This window comes from Camelina sativa, chromosome 5 (assembly GCF_030686135.1).
Source record: "Camelina sativa cultivar CO46 ecotype springtype chromosome 5, ASM3068613v1".
NCBI lineage: Eukaryota > Viridiplantae > Streptophyta > Magnoliopsida > Brassicales > Brassicaceae > Camelina > Camelina sativa.
This window is the reverse complement of record NC_141884.1, coordinates 893,642-914,418: the sequence shown is the minus strand read 5'-3', so window position 1 is coordinate 914,418 and position 20,777 is coordinate 893,642. Positions and strand designations below refer to the sequence as shown.

General features: G+C 35.9%; 4 protein-coding genes and 1 pseudogene across 11 annotated transcripts; 1 reads left to right on the top strand and 4 right to left on the bottom strand.

Annotated features, from left to right (window-relative positions):
* Positions 1-1,524: 1,524 nt before the first annotated feature.
* On the bottom strand, positions 1,525-4,790 carry LOC104784713 (kinetochore protein NUF2 homolog). Its single transcript, XM_010509770.3, has 11 exons — positions 4,521-4,790; positions 4,187-4,408; positions 3,746-3,836; positions 3,488-3,667; positions 3,299-3,388; positions 3,110-3,217; positions 2,608-2,661; positions 2,366-2,480; positions 2,131-2,288; positions 1,942-2,037; positions 1,525-1,709 (listed from the first exon to the last, which is right to left on the bottom strand). The coding sequence occupies exons 1-11, from the start codon at positions 4,682-4,684 to the stop codon at positions 1,647-1,649; spliced, it is 1,341 nt and encodes a 446-aa protein (XP_010508072.1). The 5' UTR covers positions 4,685-4,790; the 3' UTR covers positions 1,525-1,646.
* Positions 1,525-8,474, bottom strand: LOC104784712 (AT-rich interactive domain-containing protein 1). 5 transcript variants are annotated; one of them, XR_015598169.1, is made up of 4 exons: positions 7,740-8,233; positions 6,662-7,604; positions 5,170-6,230; positions 1,525-1,651 (listed from the first exon to the last, which is right to left on the bottom strand). XR_015598169.1 is itself a non-coding variant. In XM_010509768.3 (3 exons), exons 2-3 carry the CDS (start codon positions 7,583-7,585, stop codon positions 5,490-5,492), a joined length of 1,665 nt encoding a protein of 554 aa, XP_010508070.1. In that variant the 5' UTR covers positions 7,586-7,604; positions 7,740-8,474; the 3' UTR covers positions 5,068-5,489. The 5 variants fall into 5 exon arrangements, 3 of the variants coding, with proteins under 3 accessions (XP_010508070.1, XP_087369017.1, XP_019101157.1); XR_015598168.1 differs by lacking the exon at positions 7,740-8,233 and having other exon boundaries at positions 6,662-7,722; XM_010509768.3 differs by lacking the exon at positions 1,525-1,651 and having other exon boundaries at positions 5,068-6,230; positions 7,740-8,474.
* Positions 8,475-10,321: 1,847 nt separating this feature from the next.
* Positions 10,322-12,668, top strand: LOC104784710 (pentatricopeptide repeat-containing protein At2g46050, mitochondrial pseudogene; annotated as a pseudogene). Its single transcript, XR_015558119.1, has one exon. The product of XR_015558119.1 is annotated as a pentatricopeptide repeat-containing protein At2g46050, mitochondrial pseudogene (transcript).
* Positions 12,331-16,601, bottom strand: LOC104784709 (uncharacterized). Of its 3 annotated transcripts, none has more exons than XM_087451754.1 (14): positions 16,258-16,601; positions 15,966-16,024; positions 15,761-15,869; positions 15,533-15,642; positions 15,372-15,440; positions 14,731-15,273; positions 14,090-14,640; positions 13,936-14,000; positions 13,782-13,861; positions 13,597-13,701; positions 13,371-13,510; positions 13,117-13,245; positions 12,864-13,016; positions 12,331-12,774 (listed from the first exon to the last, which is right to left on the bottom strand). In XM_087451754.1, the coding sequence occupies exons 1-14, from the start codon at positions 16,442-16,444 to the stop codon at positions 12,636-12,638; spliced, it is 2,439 nt and encodes an 812-aa protein (XP_087307880.1). In that variant the 5' UTR covers positions 16,445-16,601; the 3' UTR covers positions 12,331-12,635. The 3 variants fall into 3 exon arrangements, with proteins under 3 accessions (XP_087307880.1, XP_087307881.1, XP_087307882.1); XM_087451755.1 differs by having other exon boundaries at positions 13,936-13,982; positions 16,258-16,587; XM_087451756.1 differs by lacking the exons at positions 15,966-16,024; positions 16,258-16,601 and having other exon boundaries at positions 15,750-15,869.
* Positions 16,602-17,206: 605 nt separating this feature from the next.
* Positions 17,207-20,312, bottom strand: LOC104784708 (mitogen-activated protein kinase 12). The gene is made up of 7 exons (XM_019245610.2): positions 20,031-20,312; positions 18,814-19,839; positions 18,598-18,727; positions 18,286-18,423; positions 17,871-18,203; positions 17,597-17,780; positions 17,207-17,502 (listed from the first exon to the last, which is right to left on the bottom strand). Exons 2-7 carry the CDS (start codon positions 18,978-18,980, stop codon positions 17,336-17,338), a joined length of 1,119 nt encoding a protein of 372 aa, XP_019101155.1. The 5' UTR covers positions 18,981-19,839; positions 20,031-20,312; the 3' UTR covers positions 17,207-17,335.
* Between the last annotated feature and the right edge of the window lie 465 nt (positions 20,313-20,777).

Below are 20,777 nucleotides of genomic sequence, written 5' to 3'. Positions count from 1 at the left end.
ATGTATTTCAAAAATGTTAATATAAATATATCACTAAATTTAAAAAATTCTTAATTAATCTTAAATTTTTTACAAATATGTGTAGTTGTTCAAGTATGACCATGTCAATTATACCTATTAGATTATAGTATACAGTTTCAATTCTTTCTTCTACGTGTTATGCGAACATCCATACTTGTTTTCTTAATCAAAAATCCTTTAATCAATCAAACAAGATAATTATAATGTGCAGACAAGACAAAGATTAATATGATAAATTGGCATCTTTCTAGTCTTATCCACCATTCTCCTAACCACTAACAATCACTATTTTAAGCATTCACTCGTAAAATATATATATATATATATATATTCGGATGTCATATATACTTATCCTATAAGAAAAAAATTGCATCCTATAATCATTATTCGTTTACACTATTGATGAAAATTATTTATCATAATTACAAATGATACAAATAGTTAACTATCATATTATGATTTAATCAAATATTTTTAAAATAATATTATAAAAGATGGTTTTAAAAAATGATCATTCATATAATGTTTAAAGCTTAAATAATTAATTTTAATATATAGCTACTTATATAGAGCCAAAAAAAAAAATGAAACTTTGAATGAGTATTTATTACAATAAACCGGATAACGTTATAAGAAGATGATGGTGGAGTTGTGACTTATCTTACAATTACCACTTTCTCGTAGTATTTTATAACCACAATATGAATCATTCTAAAAAGAAACGTGAGCCAATCAAATTTACGAAGTTACAAGACTATAGTAGTAGACGTGAGGACAACAATCAACAAATTACATGTATTTGTTTGTTTTTTTAATATATAATGAAATCTAATAACGTGTCCACATGCATATTCCAATCCTCATTTCAATTTCTTTACATACACGGTTTAGCTGAATATAATGACGTTAAACCTTTTTTTTTTTTGTTTAACTTTTGAAAGAGGGTTACATGACAAAAAAAAAAAAAGCAAAAAAAAAAATGTGAAAGAAAAATATCTCACGCGCCATTGGACTCCAAATAATTGGATTCAGTTGATTTTCGTCCCATTTTCAAAGGGGTTAGACTGCAAAAAAGGGGCGCGTTATAACAACGTGATTTAGGTGCGCGTGGGATAACGATGATGTTTTATTTGGTCCATTTATGGGCCGACGCATTATTAAAATTTGGCCCAGTTCTTTGCAACATTTTTAGTCCGTTTTAAATATTATTTTACCCCAACAATATTAACCCATTTTCTTTATCATAAGTCATATAACTCATACAATGATTATCAACTAATTAATATCTCTAAATTTATTTTTTACTACTTTTTTAAAAAAATTATATCATAGAATGTAACTAACTACTTAAATTTGTGCTATCTATCATCTTTACCTTTATTTCAAAAATCATTACGTTATTGAAAATATCATTTAATTGATATAATCAGAAAAAGCTTCCAAGTAAAAACAGAGCGGTTCATGTTTTTATAACTTTGCTCGTGTGAAGAAGGTAGTAACCTGTTTGGTCTCGAAAATCATGAACTCGTGATCTTAAGTAGTAACCAGATATACGCATTTTTTTTTTTGGAAACAAACAAAAAATCCATATAGCAAGCAATTACATTTGGTCTCTGTTGCCAAATCTAAACTAATCGAAATTTCTCTTCAGTCAGAACTGCATCAAACGACGCCGTGTATTCACGAAACTGCAAAATATCAAAGATGAGGCTCAGTATATGTACCAGTATATCTTACAAAGAATCTGGAAGAAAGCCTAATACAGGTTTAACTTTGGAGACCTCTTAATTTGCTGCAGGCTTTTGCATTTTGTATTAATCAACATTCTGTATTTTCATGATCTTTAATATATGATAGCCTTAACTCGACCGAATTCACGGGGCTATTCAGGTGAAAATAATAATGGTAAACGAAAGAAACCTGCTTAACGATCTCTTCATATTTAGCGGCTAACTGTTGCACTTTAGCTTCTCCTGACTGTCTCACCTGCTTAATCTTGGCAGTATTGTCATCAACCTGTTGATATATAAACAAAGAAAAACTTAGAAGGCGAGATGATACAGCATCGTACACAACAGATTCATTTTGTTAAAAACAAGGGAGCAATACCACAGCTACTACTGATTCCACATCCGTTTGCCTGGCTTCAAGTTCACGTCTTCTGGATTCAACCTCCACTTCTAGGTTATTCAGTTGATTTGTCCAATCATCAAACATGACTGCTTTTTCCTTCTCTAGTTGTTTCAATGATTCGTTCAACTGTTCCACTGTTGAGAGAAATAGAGAATTACAGCCTCCGTTCCGAAACAATATCTAAAGAGGAAAGAAATAAACAATGACTCGCCTATTCTTTCCCGCTCAACCACTTTCGCCTCAAGTGATTTGTACGCTACTCCATCCTCGCTCAGCTTAGCTTTAAGAGCTTTGAATTCTTTCTCAACAGCTTTCGCATTGGTTACCTGTAACATCATTAAACACACATAAAAATGAAAGATAATTGGAAGGGTCTGTGTGTTGCCACATATATCATACATGGTTCACAATCTACAAGCAAAGAAAGAGGAAGGATTATTTTTGCTTGGTCACCTGTTCGTTAATTAACTGCAGTTGCGAAGAAGACTTTGAAATTTTCTTGAAGGCCTGCAAAAGGCACCCATAGTTAAATGTACTTTGTTACCTCAATATTAAAGAAAACTTTGATGGTAAACGTTATTACGCTCAAAATATGAAAGCCTAAAACTATTATAAGACTACACCTAAATAAAAAAAACTCTGAAGTATCAACATAGAATAAGATCTCAATCTACACTGTCCAGTGTCCACCTTGGATTCATTCTCATCCACTATACACCAAAATAAATGAAGTTCATCCTAAATATCCTTGACTGAAGTATGAACAAATGTGATATAGCAATAAACACCTAAGACTTGAAATCAACTTTCTCTAACCAAATGGTAGTATCCGCAGTGACCTAGGACTCGATAATTTCCATTAGTGAACCATCAGGTTGCATAGGATGTCCTAAATGCATTTAGCTACGTGCTAATCAATAACATTTAGTAATAGTCTAGAGTTTTCATTAGATACCTTTTCATAAACCTCAAGAATGGCAGCCTTTTCCTGGAAAGTTTCCATTGCGGATTGCTCAGCTTTCTTTGTGTCCCCAAGTACTAGCTTCTTCTCTTCTAAAGCTCCCTGTCTCAATATCAATCGTTAAAGCCCGTGTACACAAAATTTCATCTTAGGACTAGTGTGCTAGTGGGAACAAAAATATACCTGCAATTTGTCTGGAGATTGAACAATTTGTGAGCGGAGGTCTGCATTTTCTTGGACAGTTTGCACAAGATCAAACTCTGCTTTGGAAATCTGTAGAGAGAAATACACATGTTAGGGAGCAAAAATAAACTAAATTACATAGTTACAGGAAGGAAGGAGCTCTCAAGTGCACATCATGTTGTTTCTTACCTCGTTATCCATCTGTGTACTCTTCTCTCTCATTTGTTGGAAGGTAGCCCGCAGTGACATCTGCTGATTATTGAGTGCTAATATAGTCTGATTGAGTTCTTCAATCCTCGCTTCTAGCTCTTGGACAAAGGGTAAATCCCTTTCAGCGGCTTCATCAAATTCTCCAATCTCTGCATTCAACTGCATGGAGAGAGCCATCAGAAAGAAAGAATAGAAATGGATATTTATGTGATAGATATAGTTTGTCCGTTGCATTACCTGGGCAATATTTGCCTCCCACTGCTTCCGCTCCTCGTCAAGGAGAGTCAACTCCTCAGTCTTTTCTTTTATTTTATTCATTTTTGAATCTCTGGTACATAAAATAATCATGAGAGCATCAATTTTTGAATCACTAGCACAGGAAAGAAGATATGAGAAAACATGAATGCACTAAATGATATCAAACTTGTAAAATCTGCGCAGGGAAAGAGTAATATTGTATTCTCATCTTAAAATAACAAACCACTTTTTTCTTAATTTTTCTGTTCCTTACTTAACTCTATGTGCACTCCTAAAAAAAAGCCATCAGAAATTCAAAACATTTGTACTCTTGTTACTAGTTCTAATTCTTGGTACATCCAAATAGAAACTAGAAGAGAAGTAAGCTAACTTCAATTTGCAGAGGTATAATCTAAACTAGGAGCATGAGAAAAAAGATACTTGTGTAGAGCATAGTTGACAAGTGAACTGATGAAAAACTCGGTCCGGGATGGTTCGGGGCGTATAAGATCCTTGTAATTCATCTGTAATGGACACTCCACCACCATATCTAGCATATCTTTCACTTTGCAATAGAGATCCGAATATTGCAGTGAAGTGACATGATGATCTGGATTCTCCAATTGCTGCAAAACCTCAAAATCGACTTGACCTTTCTCTTCTCTACAACGGATATTTTGAAAAATCATCAGAAATTCCCAAATTTTTTAAAATTAGAGATTTGGAAAAATTGACGAGTAAAAAGAGGAACTAAGGGGGAGCGGGAGGTGCTTACTCTTTGATGACGTCGAGATAGATAAGAATTCTGGTGTAAAGCTCTGAGACGAACTCGAGAGTAGGGCTTTTGAAATCGGCGTCTGTAATGCTCGCAATCTGAGCCTCCTTGAGGATAGTGATGATTTCGGGACGAGATAACCTCGGATACTCGCACGCTGGCATTATGTAGTTTCGATTTCTGCTTCTTGTATGGATTCGATTATTTCGAATGGAAAGTGAATAAGCAACAAAGGTCTCGCAGTGTGACTGACAAAAACACCAACGGAGGAGCGTAAAGAAAGAAAAACTGGAGTTTTTAAATTTTGAACTTAAAATTTAATTGGGCTTTATTGGGCTTAGTCCCTTTATGGGCCGACGCATAAACAATTGGCCCACTTCATTACACCTTTTTTAGTCCGTTTTAAATATTATTTAATTGATATAATCAGATAAAAGCTTCTAAGTAAAAAAAACAGAGCGGTTCATGTTTTATAACTTTGCTCGCGTGAAGAAGGTTTAAATTATTCAAGTGATGAGAAGATTAAAGGAATCATGAACTTGTGATCTTAAGTAGTAACCAGATATTATGCATTTTCTTTTTTTCTGGAAACAAACAAAAAATCCATATATCAAGCAATTACATTTGGTCTCTGTTGCCAAATCTATACTAATCGAATTCTCTTACTGTACTTTTAGAAATCTTCTCTCTGATTCATCAGTTTTCTTCACAAAGCCTTTTTCAGCTATGCCCACCAAAAAAAGAATAATACTGCAGAATCATCCAAGGAAGAGATGGAAGTATATACCTCAAAACCAGAATTTGCTGAGACAATGCCGCCATGATGAAAGCGCCTTTTCCCAGAGTTTAAAGCCAGTTTCAATATGGCAAAAGAAGCCCAAAAAACGAGATGGAAAGAAAACAAAAAGAGATGCTCCAACTTGAATCTATCAACAGAGTGATTCATCACGGCTCTAGCTACTTCTCTCTCTATCGACATCTTCTTTTCTTAGGAGAAAGCAGGCCGGGTTTCTGGGATGTGTTTGCTTCGGGGGTTGGATTTTCTTTCTCTTTTGCACCGGTGAAGTATTGATCAGTATCACTGTCTATATCATGAGTGGTTCTACTCTGATTTGCCCTATACTGCAAAAGAGTCACGTTGTAGAAGTAGCTCACAATTTTTCCTCTGCTCTTTGACGGAAGGATTGTCTTGGCCTGATCGAAGAAAGCTTGGCTAAGTGAAGGTGGAGAACTCATCAAAGACTTTATCTTCTTCAGTTCTATGTCTGTCCAATACTGAAGAATACCTTCACCCATGACATCAAAACACCACATGTAGAAAGCTGGACCAAGTTCAAGTTTCAGTTTATCCTGTTTTGCACTGATATGAAACTTGACACACTCAATGGATCCTGGACTCTGGCAGCCACAAGAATCCTCTCTTCCTTTTCCAATACGATCTCTTTCGATAAGAAGACTCTTCTTGCTTTGTTCTTTGGTCAGTGGCCAGATCCGAGTGCCCAACCACTTTGAATCGCTTTCAGGGGTTATGTCAGTCCACTCCGGTACATCAGCTTGAAACTCTGACCCAACTAGAGGACATGGTCTATCCTCCTCATCTGAACTGTTCTTGTCATTAAACTGACTACCATCGTAACTCAGCCTCACCCTTAGATTGTAACCAGGTCCAGCACTATCATCGTACATGGATGGGTGCATCTTTTGGAGTTTCTGAAACATATGAGCAAATTATCAAGACTTGAATTGCATAAACATGTAAGAACAGCAGCAAAATCAGAGAGCACAGGCAAACAATAACCATCAGACTAATTAGATTCTATTTCAATTTAAACGATTCAAAGCCTCTTTGCAGTGAGACAGCATTGAGAATCTTCTCAATGCAGTAATACAACACTTGTGCTAAAGCACTCTCATTGTGGAATATTGGGAAGCAGACACTATAAAGCATCAAATTTCATATGATGAATACAGAAGCAGCATTTCCTAAGTTGCTACGAGGGACTCCTTAAAATGCTTTAGTGAAACATGCAATTCATGATTCTTTAGGCAAAATTCACATCTTCATAGTTAAAATCCAATAATGAATTTCAAATCACTAAAGCATACCAGCAAATGCAGATTTCTCGAAAAACTATACCCACCTGCCAAGTCTTTTCACAAGCTGGATCGTTTTTTGTTATAGAGGCCCTAAACAGAAGAAGTTGTTTCCATGGCTCTTCACTCCCGTAAGCTACCCACTTTGATCTATCTGGCACACGACCGAGAGATGGATCCTTAGCAACCTGGCTTAACCATTTCAATGTCTCCAAAGGACATTCTCGTTTTCTCTTCCCAGGCGAAGAGCAGTCCTGATTACCGGATTCAAGGATCATCATCTTCTCCAGTCTCTTTTCAGTAAACTTGGAACCCTCGATTTCTTTCACAGCATCATTAGAACCAGGCTCTTTGCAAGTTTGGTACTTATCGTATCTTCTCTTCGTTTTTGATATAAACCATTTAAGCTCTGCTCCTAACTCCTTTGCAGTATGACCTTTCCTCAACTCATACTTCCTCTTCACTTCAGATAAGAAAACTTTAAGTCTAGCCACCAAAGCATCAGAGATTCCAGACAACTCAAGACTACTAGCATCAGTATCACCTACAGTAACTCTGTTCAACCATCTAGCAAGTGCATCAAGGTACTTAACATAGATCAGTTTAGCAGATGCTGAGTTATAAGACCCTAATCCAGAGTCTTGAGCAACCTCACCCCATAACCCATTTAAAGAAACTGAATCAAATCCGCCTTTGTGACTCACGTTCAAGAAAAGATTGAACAAATCAACGGTTCTCCCGTCGCCAGTCATCGGAGGAAGAGGTCGGAAGCTTTCCGCCGAACAGAACTCGCAGAGGAAAGATTCAAGTAAAGGTCGGAACAAAGAGATGAGTTCTTTAATCTTCTTTTCAAACCCAGACCCTGTAGATTCTGGGTTAACGCTTTGAGGAGACCTAGTGGCGTTGAGGTTCTTCGGAGTTTTGTTAAGATCGATGGCATCCTCGTTAGCTACCATCGACCAACCCGCCATTGACAACGAACAACGAACCCTACAACCATTCATAGATCCCATTTTAGATCACTGAACTACAAACGAAACAAACAAAGCAATAAACGAAAACCCCAGGGAATCTTCTAAGAGAAACAAAGAAGAAGATCCAGGAATTGAAGAATCATGAACTTACGATTAAGACCTCTGAGTTTCCATGGCGGAAATTAGGGTATTTTTTAGCGGGAAACACAAAAAGAAAATCGAAAATTTAGGGAAAAAAATTTCAGTTTTGGCAAAATTTTCCGGCTTCACACTTTCCCCACTTGGCCCGCCATTTCCTTATTTCTCTTTCGAGGTTTGGGTTTGCGATGGATGGTGACCAGTGAAGAAGTTTTGGGTCAAAAATCGAATTTTCCCATAGATACAGACCCTTTTTCCCAAAAAAAAAAATCGAATACTTGTTTTATCCCCCAAAATTAGGGTTACTAAATTGTGAAAAATACGAAACTTGCAAGCCAAAAGTTATATCGAAATGAGAAATCAAGAAGGGGGATCAGATTATTATAATGATGCGGAATCACCACTAACCTTTTTGTCTCTATTAATTTTTTCTATAAAAATCTTCTTTCTGTAATACTTTTTTTTTTTTTGGTTGCAGCTATTAAGAAAATGTAGAGAAATGAGTTTTTATTGAATGTAAGGCACGACGGATTTTATATAGGAAGACGCATTGGAAATGAGAGAGAGAGAGACCCATACCAAAACAATCATCATCAAACTTTTATTATTAGCTGTCATATGACGTTTTAACTCTAGTTTATTATTTAATCCACTGGTTGAGTTATCAATTTACAAAACTTTAACAAACCAAAAAAGCTAGAGAAAAAATTTAGAGTTTTTTGGTATAGTTAGTAACCATTATGGTCACAAATAATTAGTATTATTTTATTTTTAATTAAATTTCTATTTCAAGTGAAATACTGTTTTTTCGAAGTAGTTTTTATTATTCTAATCAATAGTGTAAAACTGATTAATCTTTAAGATTTATATTTTGGGAAAGTAAAGTAATAGCATTTTTTAATAATACTTAATTTAAAAGAATAATTGAATATTTTTTTTTACGTGAAAAACGATGCTTACATTGAATCAGAATGAACATTATTTTTTACAAAAAGGCGATTGGTTTATGTAATGTGAACTTTTACTTTTAGTGTGGTCTTATCTAACCAAACTTTAACGTTTTTACAACTTTAAATTATAAAAAGTGAGAAAATCATGATATAACTCATTCAAAATCAGAAAAAGTCTAAAACTATAAAAGAAAAAAAAAACGTTATTAGGTATTTTTTGTTTGACTAAAATATATGCCAGTTGTTACAATGTCCTTTTGTGCATTTGAATTGGATGTTATTAAAACCAAACTTTAACGTTTTTACAATTTTTAATGAGCACTAAATTTTTTTACTGGTTAATCATCTTTTTAATTATTTATGACAAATAATTGAAAGTAAATAATATATGGTTTCAAACTTTTATTAATTATATAAATCTCAAAGCAGTAAATTTAAGAGGAATGCTCTATAATATTTTCTTTAAAAGTAAAAGCATACAATTTTAGTTCTTACTGCAGCATTCATAGCAATTTATCAATTTAAAGACAAAAAAGGGTTGCAAATAAATAAAAAAAAGAAGAAATTTATCATTCTAATCAATAGTGTAAAATTTTCACAAAAAAAAAAATCAATAGTGTAAAATTGATTAAACTTTAAGATTTATATTCTGGGAGAGTAAAGTAATAGCATTTCTTAATAATACTTAATTAATAAGAATAATAGAATCTTTTTTTGTCTTTTCTTATTTTATGTAAAAACGATACTTACATTGAATCAGAATGAACGTTATTTTTTACAAAAAGGCGATTGGATTATGTAATGTGAATTTTTACTTTTAGTTTGGTCTTACTCTTATCTAACCAAACTTTAACGTTTTTACAACTTTAAATTATAAAAAGTGAAAAAATCACAATGTAACCCATTCAAAATTAGAAAAGGTCTAAAACTATAAAAGAAAAAAAAGCTGCTCTTAGAGCATGTCGACTAGTTGTTACTCTTAAATATATTCTCAATTTAAAAATTAAAAAATAATAATAAAATAAACTGAAAAGTGAAAAACGTTTCTCCATTGAGCATCGGAAGAATGTTTCTCTAAGGTATGGAAGTTTATGACTGGCCAATTTTATTTTTACAAATTTATTATTTAAATATATAATAATACTTAAAGAAAATAATTAAAATATATTATTTTGAGCGTTGCTACCGATGCTGATGGTCTTATGTATTTTCTGTTTAAGTAAAGTATATGCCAGTTGTTAAAATGTCGTTTTGTCTATTTGAATTGGATGTTATTAAAACCAAACTTTAAAGTTTTTACAATTTTCAATGAGCACTTAAGTTTTTTCTACTGATTAATCATTTTTTTATTATTTATGACAAATTATTGGAAGCCAATAGTATATGGTTTAAACTTTTTATTACTTTTATAATTCTCAAATCAGTAAATTAAAGAGGAATGCTCTATAATATTTTCTTTAAAGTAAAAGCATAAAATTTTAGTTCTTACTACAACATTCATAGCAATTTATCAATTTAAAGACAAAAAGGGTTGCAATTAAATAAAAAGAAGAAGAAAGATATTTAGAATTCACATGATAAACAATGTCACCAATATTTTTGTTTAAAGTTTAAACTAAAAAGTAAAAACTCAGCTACTGTGGTTAACTGTCGACAAAACTCATTGGTCATTAAGTACTCATTAGTCATTTAATTACCCTATTTACCGTAACAAATACAATACCTCTTTGAAAACGACTCGACTCGGCTCGGCTCTAAAGTTAAAACCTCGAATTGAGTCAGACGTTTCCCGCCACGCCGTCTTTGTTTTCATGTCCGGCGGTAGAGATGCGTTTTACGTTCCGATCAACGCCGATCGAGACTGTCCTATTCAAAAACTATTTATCTTCCTTGCGAACCCTCAGAACCCTTCCTTCTTCCTCACCTGTAACTATATCCTCTGTATCGAAGTTATCTGCTAGCTTTGATCATCTCCTTGGTGACGCGAGACAACACCATGGGTTCATGGTAAAAGAAGGCACTTACAATTCTCTCTTCCTTCAAAACAAGCTCTTGCAAGCTTACACGAAATGCAGAGACTTTGATAATGCAGATAAGCTCTTCGACGAAATGCCTGTGAGAAATAATGTTACTTGGAACATACTCATTCACAGTGTCCTTCACCGAGACGGTGTCACCAACAACAGAGCTCATCTAGGTTTTTGTTGTTTGAGTCGGATACTTCTTACTGAGGTGAGTTTGGATCATGTGTCGTTTATAGGGTTGATTCGGTTGTGTACTGATTCCAACGATGTGGGAGCTGGTATCCAATTACACTGTCTGATTGTGAAACTAGGTCTCGAATCAAGTTGCTTTCTGAGTACTACTCTCGTTGATTTCTACGGGAAGTGTGGTCACGTTGTTGAAGCAAAACGAGTCTTTGAGGCGGTTTTGTGTAGAGATTTAGTGTTATGGAACGCTTTGGTTTCGTCTTATGTTCTTAACGGTATGATTGATGAAGCTTTTGGTTTACTTAAGCTGATGGGTTCTGAAGAAAACGGATTCACGGGTGATGATTTCACTCTCTCGAGTCTTCTCAGTGCTTGTAGGATCGAACAAGGGAAGCAGATTCATGCCACTGTCTTCAAACTGTCATTTGAATTTGACATTACAGTGTCGACTGCATTGGTTAATATGTATGCTAAGAGTAACTATATGAGTGATGCTCGTAAGTGTTTTGATTCGATGGTTGTGAGAAATGTAGTGTCTTGGAACGCGATGATTGTGGGTTTTGGACAAAATGGAGAAGGGAGAGAAGTTATGAGACTTTTTAGTCAAATGCTCCGTGGGAATGTTCAACCAGATGAGCTTACCTTTGCAAGTGTTTTGAGTTCCTGCTCGAAATTCTCTGCAATTCAGGAGATTAAGCAAGTGCAAGCCATTGTTACTAAACGGGGCTCTGCAGATTTTTTATCGGTGGCTAATTCTCTGATAAGTTCTTACTCCAAGTTGGGAAATTTATCTGAAGCACTTCTATGTTTTCATTCCATCCGAGAACCTGATCTTGTTTCATGGACTTCAGTGATCGGAGCTTTGGCTTATCATGGACTCCCAGAAGAAAGCTTGCGAATGTTTGAAAGTATGCTGCAGAAACTTCATCCAGACAAGATCACTTTTTTAGAGGTCCTGTCTGCTTGTAGCCATGGAGGATTAGTTCAAGAAGGGCTTCACTGGTTCAAACAAATGACTAACGTTTACAAGATAGAACCAGAGGAAGAACACTACACTTGTCTGATCGATCTTCTTGGTCGAGCTGGTTTCATCGACGAGGCTTTTGATGTTTTAAAGTCAATGCCCACAGAACCAAGCACTGATGCTTTGGCAGCTTTCACAGGAGCATGTAACATCCATGAGAAAATAAAATCCATGAAATGGGGTGCAAAGAAGCTTCTTGAGATTGAACCTAGCAAACCTGTGAACTACTCCATCCTGTCAAACGCCTACGCCTCCGAAGGCCATTGGTATCAAGCGGCTCATCTGCGTAGAACAGAGAGGAGAAACTGCAACAATCCCAAAACTCCAGGTTGCAGTTGGTTAGGGGAAAACTTAGTCTAGCAATAACAACCAGGGACACAGCAGTATTTAATCAGCATAAAAAGCTGTGGAAGTAAATACTGTTCAAGAATGCCAAAGCCTCTTATTGTACCAAAGCATTACATCGTCTAGGCCTAAGATAAATGATGCAACTGGACAACTCCAGTGAACTTATCCTGTCACTATGTGTGTATAGACATACAAGATTACAGACACAAGTTGGCAGTGCGGTTCAGATGCCACACCGGAAAAATCTAAGTAAGGGAGAGAAAAAACCTGAATATTTACCCATCACCATGTCTTTGTTCTGTTCTAAAACTTCTTTGGTTGGTATATAGGACAAGATACATAAAAATCCTGTAAAAGCCTCTATCTTTATGCTTTTTTTAGTTCCTTGGTAGCGAGTCTTGCCTTGTTAACTCGTAGTTGTCAGCTCCGTTGTGGGCTTGGTTCTCGTTATTTACAATTGCAATCTTCGAACAGAGGAAGAAGAAGGATGATGTGTAGATTGTGAAATGCCAAATACTGCACATAATTTTCATAAGTCAACCCTTCAGAAAAGGTAATAGTACAATCAATGTTATTCATATTTAATAAACTTAACATACACATACCTGTGCCAAATCCAGTAGCTCGAACTGGTTTCTACTTTGAAACTTACGGCCGCCATCGTGAAGAGTACAACACCAGCCGCCACAAAGCCCCAACGAAACCGTTTATTGAGCGTCTTGATCAGATTACTAAACCATTCTTTGACTGCCCGTGGCCTACGAGAAAAATATGACAGAACTCAGATAAATAATGATTTCGTCATATTGGTGGTTATTGTATGTTCAAGTCAGAAACAGAATGGCTTCCTTAGTTTACCTGTCGAGCATGTTCAATGAAAATCCAGCCGACCCGCAATATGATCGATACTTTGTAAAAAATTCTACCAAAAATCCGATGAGGAGAGCAAGTGAACCGATTGCTAACACAATAATTATATTCGACGCCCTGCAAATAGATAGTAAGCCATTGTAACAGTTTTTAAATAGTGTCAAGGTTTTGATGTCACAATAAAATAAAATAGTACGAAGATGTATTTATCATAACCATTCACAGTCAAACATCTCAGATACCTTGTTGCCTTGGTCAAGGCCAATAAAGCTGTGAGAATGGCAACAACTGTGTGTATTGTCCTCTTAACTGCTTCATCAGCCGTGGATAAGTACACAAAGGTACCAATCACCGCCATGAAAGAGAGCCAGAAATCCATGAACTGAAGAAAAAAAATTACCATCTCGTAACTAAGTATATAATTCCACACAGAAGATGACAATGATGAAGCTATCAAACTACTCGTACCTGTAAAACATTGTAACTTAACACACACCAGGTGCCTACATCACATGCATGATACAGAGCGCTCGCGATTCCGCTGGATGTGAACAGAACCCACTCTGGATACTCCTGTTTAGCACGTAAATAAGCAGCTTTTAGATGGGACAAACCAAGAATATCAAACTATAAGTGTAAACCAAGAAAATTACTCGCTGACGAAGAGCCCAATAAGCTGGCAAAAGAGCCGCTGCATTTGATGCAATGAGAGCAATAGACTGAACAACATGTTCTGCATGAGGTTTTAAGCACATGAGTACACAGAAAAAGTTGTCAAAGTTTCAAACACTGATAAGATTAAGATACCTTGGTCTGACACAATTTCAATGCTGCAGTCAAAGCCTCCATGGGTTCTGTCACAAGAACAAAAGCTGAAACACAACACAAGAATTTAACTCTCGAAATAATCTACTCTCCATATGTTACCAAATTTCAACTGGTTCGAGATATATAAGAAAACCTGTAAGATGTCAATCCACTAGCGTCAAAAGCATATCGGCATTGCCCATGAGATGAACACCTTCTCGGACATCTTTCAAGAGAAAGAGATACTAGAGTAGGTGGACCTTTGAAAGCAGCAGGAGCAGTAGAGTTATTGAGCTGCCTTAACCCGACTGACCATGTTCCTTCTCGAGCATACAAAATGTAGAAGTCAACCTTTTCTTGGCTAGAATTATACAATGAGAAGAACATTGAGCGGCTGGCGCTTGTTCGATTCACATAATAATAGTCCCGATCCTCAAGAGTGGGCAATCCACCAAATCTAAGATAAACTTCATACTGTATCGTGGAATCTGATGTTAATCTGAAGTGTATATGCCCACCAGCACCTCCTTGAGGGATGTTCATGAGAAAATAAGTCCATGTGCTTGTGTCTAACTCTGGAATAGAGGAAGAGTTGCTGATAATGGGTTCGAGGGGGAAAGCTGTGCTTGAGCCTGAAGGTGAAGCGTCATTGACCGGCAAATAATATGATTCAAAAGGTGTCAACGACCCTCTCCTCATAACTGCCTGCATAAAATGTATCTTGTTCAATAATTGGAATAAGTCTAGAGCTCAATATTGATTTTGACAAACGCAGAAGATTCTAGAGAAACTTACCTGAAGCATGTAGATTTGCTGCCCGCAATTTGGTCCTGCTTTTCCCACAGGACACCCGAGCACTTTAACATTCAGTGAAAAGCAGACCTTAGAACTAGAATTTGTGCCCTGTACAAGCCGATTCTCCCGTCCAGATAAACTAACAACAATGTACCATCGACCAGCTTTCGGTTTCTTAATAACTAAAGGAACTTTGTGTATATCAGCAGCGTAATCATGGAGAGTCTCTGAAGCAATGGCTCCAAAACGGGCGTAACACATGAGGTAACTTTCATTGGAATTTACTTTGACATTAGATGCCATAATCACTAGTTGTTCAGCTATTCCATCAACATCTAAAGCATATGTCTTTGTTTCAGCAGCGGTAAGACAAGAACTAGGGAAAGAATCAGAGCAAGAAATAACACTTCCAGTCTGGTTATCGAACCGAGAACATGAAAGCGGATAAATCGTCTGGTTGCAGGAAGGACCCCACATTGTAGCGGCTTTACAACCTTCAACACTAATGTTGGCACTAAATGAAAATGCCGAGGAGCGAACAATCTGTGCAAGTTTCCAAGTATTAGAGAACAAACAAACAACAAAAGCTGAGGCTTTTTTTTAATAAAAGAATGACATTACACTATTATAAAGAACCATACCATTTTTCCCTGAGTCCTCGTAGCCCCGATTCCGTTAAAAAGACCAACATACCAAGCCCCCGGTGAAATCTAGATACAATAACAAACGTTAATAAAAGAAACTCATCAACTCAAAAAAAAAGTAGTAACAGATAAGGAAGGTTTAAGAGTAATGTGAGAACCTGTTCATTGGTCAATCTCAAGGAAATATTCTTCTGCATAGGGTAACACTGCTCAGCAATCTCGATATCTTCAGCTCCTTCAAATGATCCATTGAAGAACCTTCCTAGCTCTACATAAACAACATAAAGGAAAACACTTTATTAGTTCCCCTTAAAAATAGTAAGGTAATGTTGTGATCTCTTTGGAAGCCAAACAATAGACGTTTCCTATAATTACCTAAATCGTACCTAAACCTTTCTGAGCGTTGGTAGAGGCATCAGGGAGAGGAGGACTACCATCTCTGAAGCATATAACAGGAAGTAGACTTCTCGACATCTTTGATATGCTCTTTGCATTCTACCAAAAAAAAATCAAATCCCAAATTTAGCAACTTTTTTCTTTGAATACCCAAAAAAACAATCAAAATTTGGAGAAAAAATCAGTTAAACTTACGATGTCTACATCAGATTCGATAGCTACATTCAACGACGAGAACCATGGAGGCAAATCAACTGTCACGGAATCAAATAGAGAGGATCAGAGAGCTCGTGAGATCATACGAAATCAACCAAATATAAGATCAGATTTAAAGACATCTACATGTAATAAATCCAAGTCCAAATTGAACTGATCATCACTTTTATATATATTATAAAAAAAAAAGCAGGTGAAAAGCTTGAATGAATGAATGAATCTCAAATTGACGAAAGAGAAAAGATAAGATCAGATTATGTAAGAAACAGACCTCTGATGTAACGAGTATCATAGGGCCTGACTTCGGATTTAGGATACCTGAAGCTCGAGACCGTGAAAAAGCTTCCATTACTACTATTGTCCAACTCAGCTGAATCTTGGAGACAAGTACAGATTGAAACAGCCCATGAGAAGAATAACAGAGTTCTTCTTAGACTCAGAATCCAAATCTCTGCCATTGTGGAAGATATAATAATCTGAGGATTAAGGGTTTTAGACTATTTATTAGTGTGTAAGTAAGAATAAGAAGAGCATCATCATCATCACTCACAGAGAATTTTCGTCGTCTTAAGATTTTTCAACTACGGACTTTTTTAATTTTATTTTAATAAAAGTAATACTGAGCTTTACGTTTCTTTACTTTTATCAGGTTTGGTCACGCGCCACGGAAGTGTAGTGTTATTCACGGGTGGATCGAACGGTTGCTAATTGATGAGGATTTTTTATCATGGCGCGTGGCTTTTACACGGTATTATCGCCGAGATATAAGGGATATTGGTATTTTGGTTTTTAAGATTTATTTTGTCTAATTTTATTACGTGTTGGTCAGAGACAAGAGTCATAATATGTACATAACCACCATATAATTAATTATAAACTTATTTAATACATACATAAGCCAAAATCTTGTGTTTTACTAGTATTTATTTATTTAGTTTTGATCAGTCTTTAATTTTATAATTAAGACACCTATATTTACACGTCAAAATGTTGAGAGTTTGTGACACTTTCACTAACTAATCATCATGCGAAGTCGGATTTTTCCCAACTAATCATAATTTATTTATTCCCAATTTAATATGAGGTTGATAGAGATATCAATAGTAATGTAGTATAACAGGTTCAGAAGCTCTAAGATATGATTCATAGTTGAAAAGTTTTGATGTAAAAGAAAGGTAAGCTCTGCGCAGTAGCTTAAGATATAGAGATACATATGTGTGTTTCATCATAACAATTTTTTATTCAAAGAAAAGATAAAATGAGTTTAGATTCAATATAAAGGAATCTGAGATCAAACCAGAGCAGACTTTAAAAAAAAAAGGAATCAAATCATAAAACATGTTTCTCTCTCAGTGGTCAGGATTGAATTTGACAGACTCCTTGTAGATAAGCTCCTTTATGTGTTCTTCTGTGCAAGAAGGATGCTCGAAGTCAAAGCTGAAAGGAGTCGAACAGACTGGTTCTTTAGCCACATCATGGTGCGGTGATAGGTAAGCATGGCCAAGGGCTTCATCGACTACAATCACAAACAGAAGCAAATGTAAGCAAACCAAAAGCAAACTGCAAGAAACCACATGAATGTTCTCAAGGATCTTCGTGTTGTTTGTTACCTGAGATGCGCCGGTTAGGATCAAAGACGAGCATTCTCTCCAGCAAGTCGATAGCAGTAGAAGGCACTTTCGGGAATCTAGCAGCAAACTGCTGTTTCGGGTATCGCGGAAGTTGTCTGACGTATCTTCTTGCGTTGTCACTGCGAAGGAAACCAAGACTGGAGTTGTCTGGAGAGCCTACAAGCTAATTTCAAGAAATGGTTTAGTGACATCTAAAGGGCATTGCAGTTTCAGACAAGTGAAAAACTGATGCTTTTTTACTTTACTATTTTACCTCTGTTATAAGCCTAAGCTGATGAACATAATCTTTGCCTGGAAACAAAGGTTGTCCCGTCATGATTTCGCCAAGTATGCAACCAACAGACCAAATATCAATAGCTGCGGTGTACTCTGAGCAGTTAAGAAGCAACTCAGGGGCTCTGTACCAACGGGTAACGACATATTCAGTCATGAAGTCTGTGTCTGAAGTTGTCCTTGCAAGCCCAAAATCACCAATCTTTAGCTCGTTTTTCGAGTTAAGTAGCACGTTGCTTGGCCTTAGATCACGATGTAGTATGTTGGCCGAGTGCACGTATTTGAGTCCTCGTAACAGCTGATACACAAAGAACTGTAACAGAAGAGAAGTAAATAGAATAAAGATCAGATCAGATCACAGAGTACCATGACTACAACAACACAAAAAGACTTACGCGGCATTGATCACTGGTCAGTGCTTGATTAGAACGGAGGATTCGCTGAAGATCAGTGTCCATTAACTCATAGACAATGTAGACATCGTTGAAGATATCTCGTTGAGGAGGTCTTACAATATCTTTGATGGTTATAACCTAAAGAATCAAACCAAGCCTTGAAAATTAGATAAACAGAAATTATAGAAGAAAAAGAAAGAAGAAGAATCATCTGTTTGCCTCGACCTTGAAGATCAGGAACACTTGATAGATCTAGCAAATTTGAGAAACTTAACATGTTTTCTAATGTGAGAAATGATGCTTAAGGCTTACGTTCTCATGATCCATATGCCTGAGAAGTTTAATTTCGCGTAGAGTTCTCTTTGCATCGATGATGTTATCAAAAGCATTACCAATCTTCTTAATCGCCACTTTCTCTCCAGTCACTGAGTTCACCGCAGCACTGAAATTCAAGAATCAAGAGCCAATGAACATTCAGAAGAAGGAAGACTTTGATAATTGATCAGAAGAAGTATCAAAAGAACTTACCAGACAATACCACAAGCGCCTCTACCAATGGGACGAATAGGAGGGACATACTTTCTGGACACTTCAAAGAGCTGTCCATAAACGTTGTACTGAACATAGCGGCCACCGTGTGTCGGTACAACTTTGATGCAATGATCGGTAAAACCAGAGCTTGATTCTCCAGACATGATGCAATGATCAGACCGAGAACAATAGAGACCAAGAAGAAGGCTTTTGTTGAAGTTGAAGGATCTCTCTAAAGTGTCTTGAAGACACTAAATCCATGTGAAGAGAGAAGCTTTTTTCAACTGTAAAAGATCTCTCAAGTGACCCGTGAATGTAAAGAGTATGAAAGATTACATACGTGTATGGTCACAAAAAGCAGAGTCACTCGTTAACTCGATATTGCATTTTTCATTTGTTACTACTAATTGCACTTATTTAGAAATCAAAGCCTGCATCCTTTCTGACCTGTTATGTTGATTGAAATTGGTTTAGAAAATTGGATCATTTCAAAGGAAGCAGTGATTTTTTCAAGCAAAACAGATGTATTATATTGCAGAATGATTCCAATACAGTCATACAGACACGACCAACACATAAATCGAAGAGACAAGCTCAACAGATGGACTCGAACAAACAAAAATAGAAAACACTTTGCATTAGTTGTATACCTCACTGTATTAGTTGTATACATCATCTCCAACTGCATTGCCAGAGATTGAGTCACTAGACCTAAGATTACAGAGCAACACATCACGCCCGCTCAAAGTCAGTTTAAAGAAACTATCAAATTCCTCCAGTAACTGATCCAACCCTTGAGACAAATACTCAGCTTGTGTCCCCAATTCCATAACATAATCTTTGAAGCATTCAACTTCGACAGGATCAACACCATCTTGGATCATCGGGTATAGCTTCTCGCCGCTAGCATCAACGCTCTCTAGCTCTTTGAGAATCGTGGTTCTACCAGAAGATAACGTGTCTCTGATCTCAGCATTCTGAATATGTCCATGGCAATCAAAGAGGCCTCCTCTCCTCCAGTACCTAACCAAAATATGAAGCTATTTGTCAAAATGGAAAGAAGAAACGAAAGAAACTGATTGATCAATGATTGAATAAATCTAAAGCAAGCCTTTAAACTGATTGATTGCTACTGTCTAAAGAAACTGCGGAAAGTATATAAACAAACTGCTAATGGTAGAACAGCTAAAGAATGGAAGAAGCTGCTTCCTTACCTTCGATCTCGTCTTGGTAAAGACAAGATTTGAGCCACAGACAAACAAGTAAAGGATCCGAGCCGGGGAATGTTCTACTCAAAATTGCTTGGTATGGATGTGAGCTACTCGGAATCGCTGCTTATTCCGATCTCCGGCGACTTCTCCGCCGACTGTGACAGGCGTTCCTTCCGGTTAGCAACCCCTTTAGCGTAGTAACGAAGACAAACCGACGAAAGAAGACAAAACGCAGCGTTTGATCAAAGCTACCCCTTAATGGGCCTTATTCAAGCCCGGTTATTCAAGAAACAAATAAAAACAGTTGATTAATGACTTGGGGTTATTGGTTTATTTATGGAGCTTAATAGATTTGAAAATCTATACAAAAAATTATGTGTTAATTAATTATTGATTTCAAAATAATCATTAACTAGATTAAGACCCGGTTAAAATTTATTTTATTTATATTGTAATTTTATATGAAATATAATTTATGTGATTGTTTTAAAAGTTTTTTTAGATAAAATATTATGCAATAAAATCATATGCTAAATATGATTGTTAATGATTCAAGATAAGTACCCGTGCTATAACACTGATTAAATTTTATTTTATACAAAATTTTGTATATTTTATATTTTAAAATAACATTTTAATATGTTGTATTAGGTTATATATGTGAAGTTATTTTAACAATGTATATTCTACATCATGACTTGAATGTCATTATAAGACATAATTTTGTAAATTTGAATTTAAATATTCAAA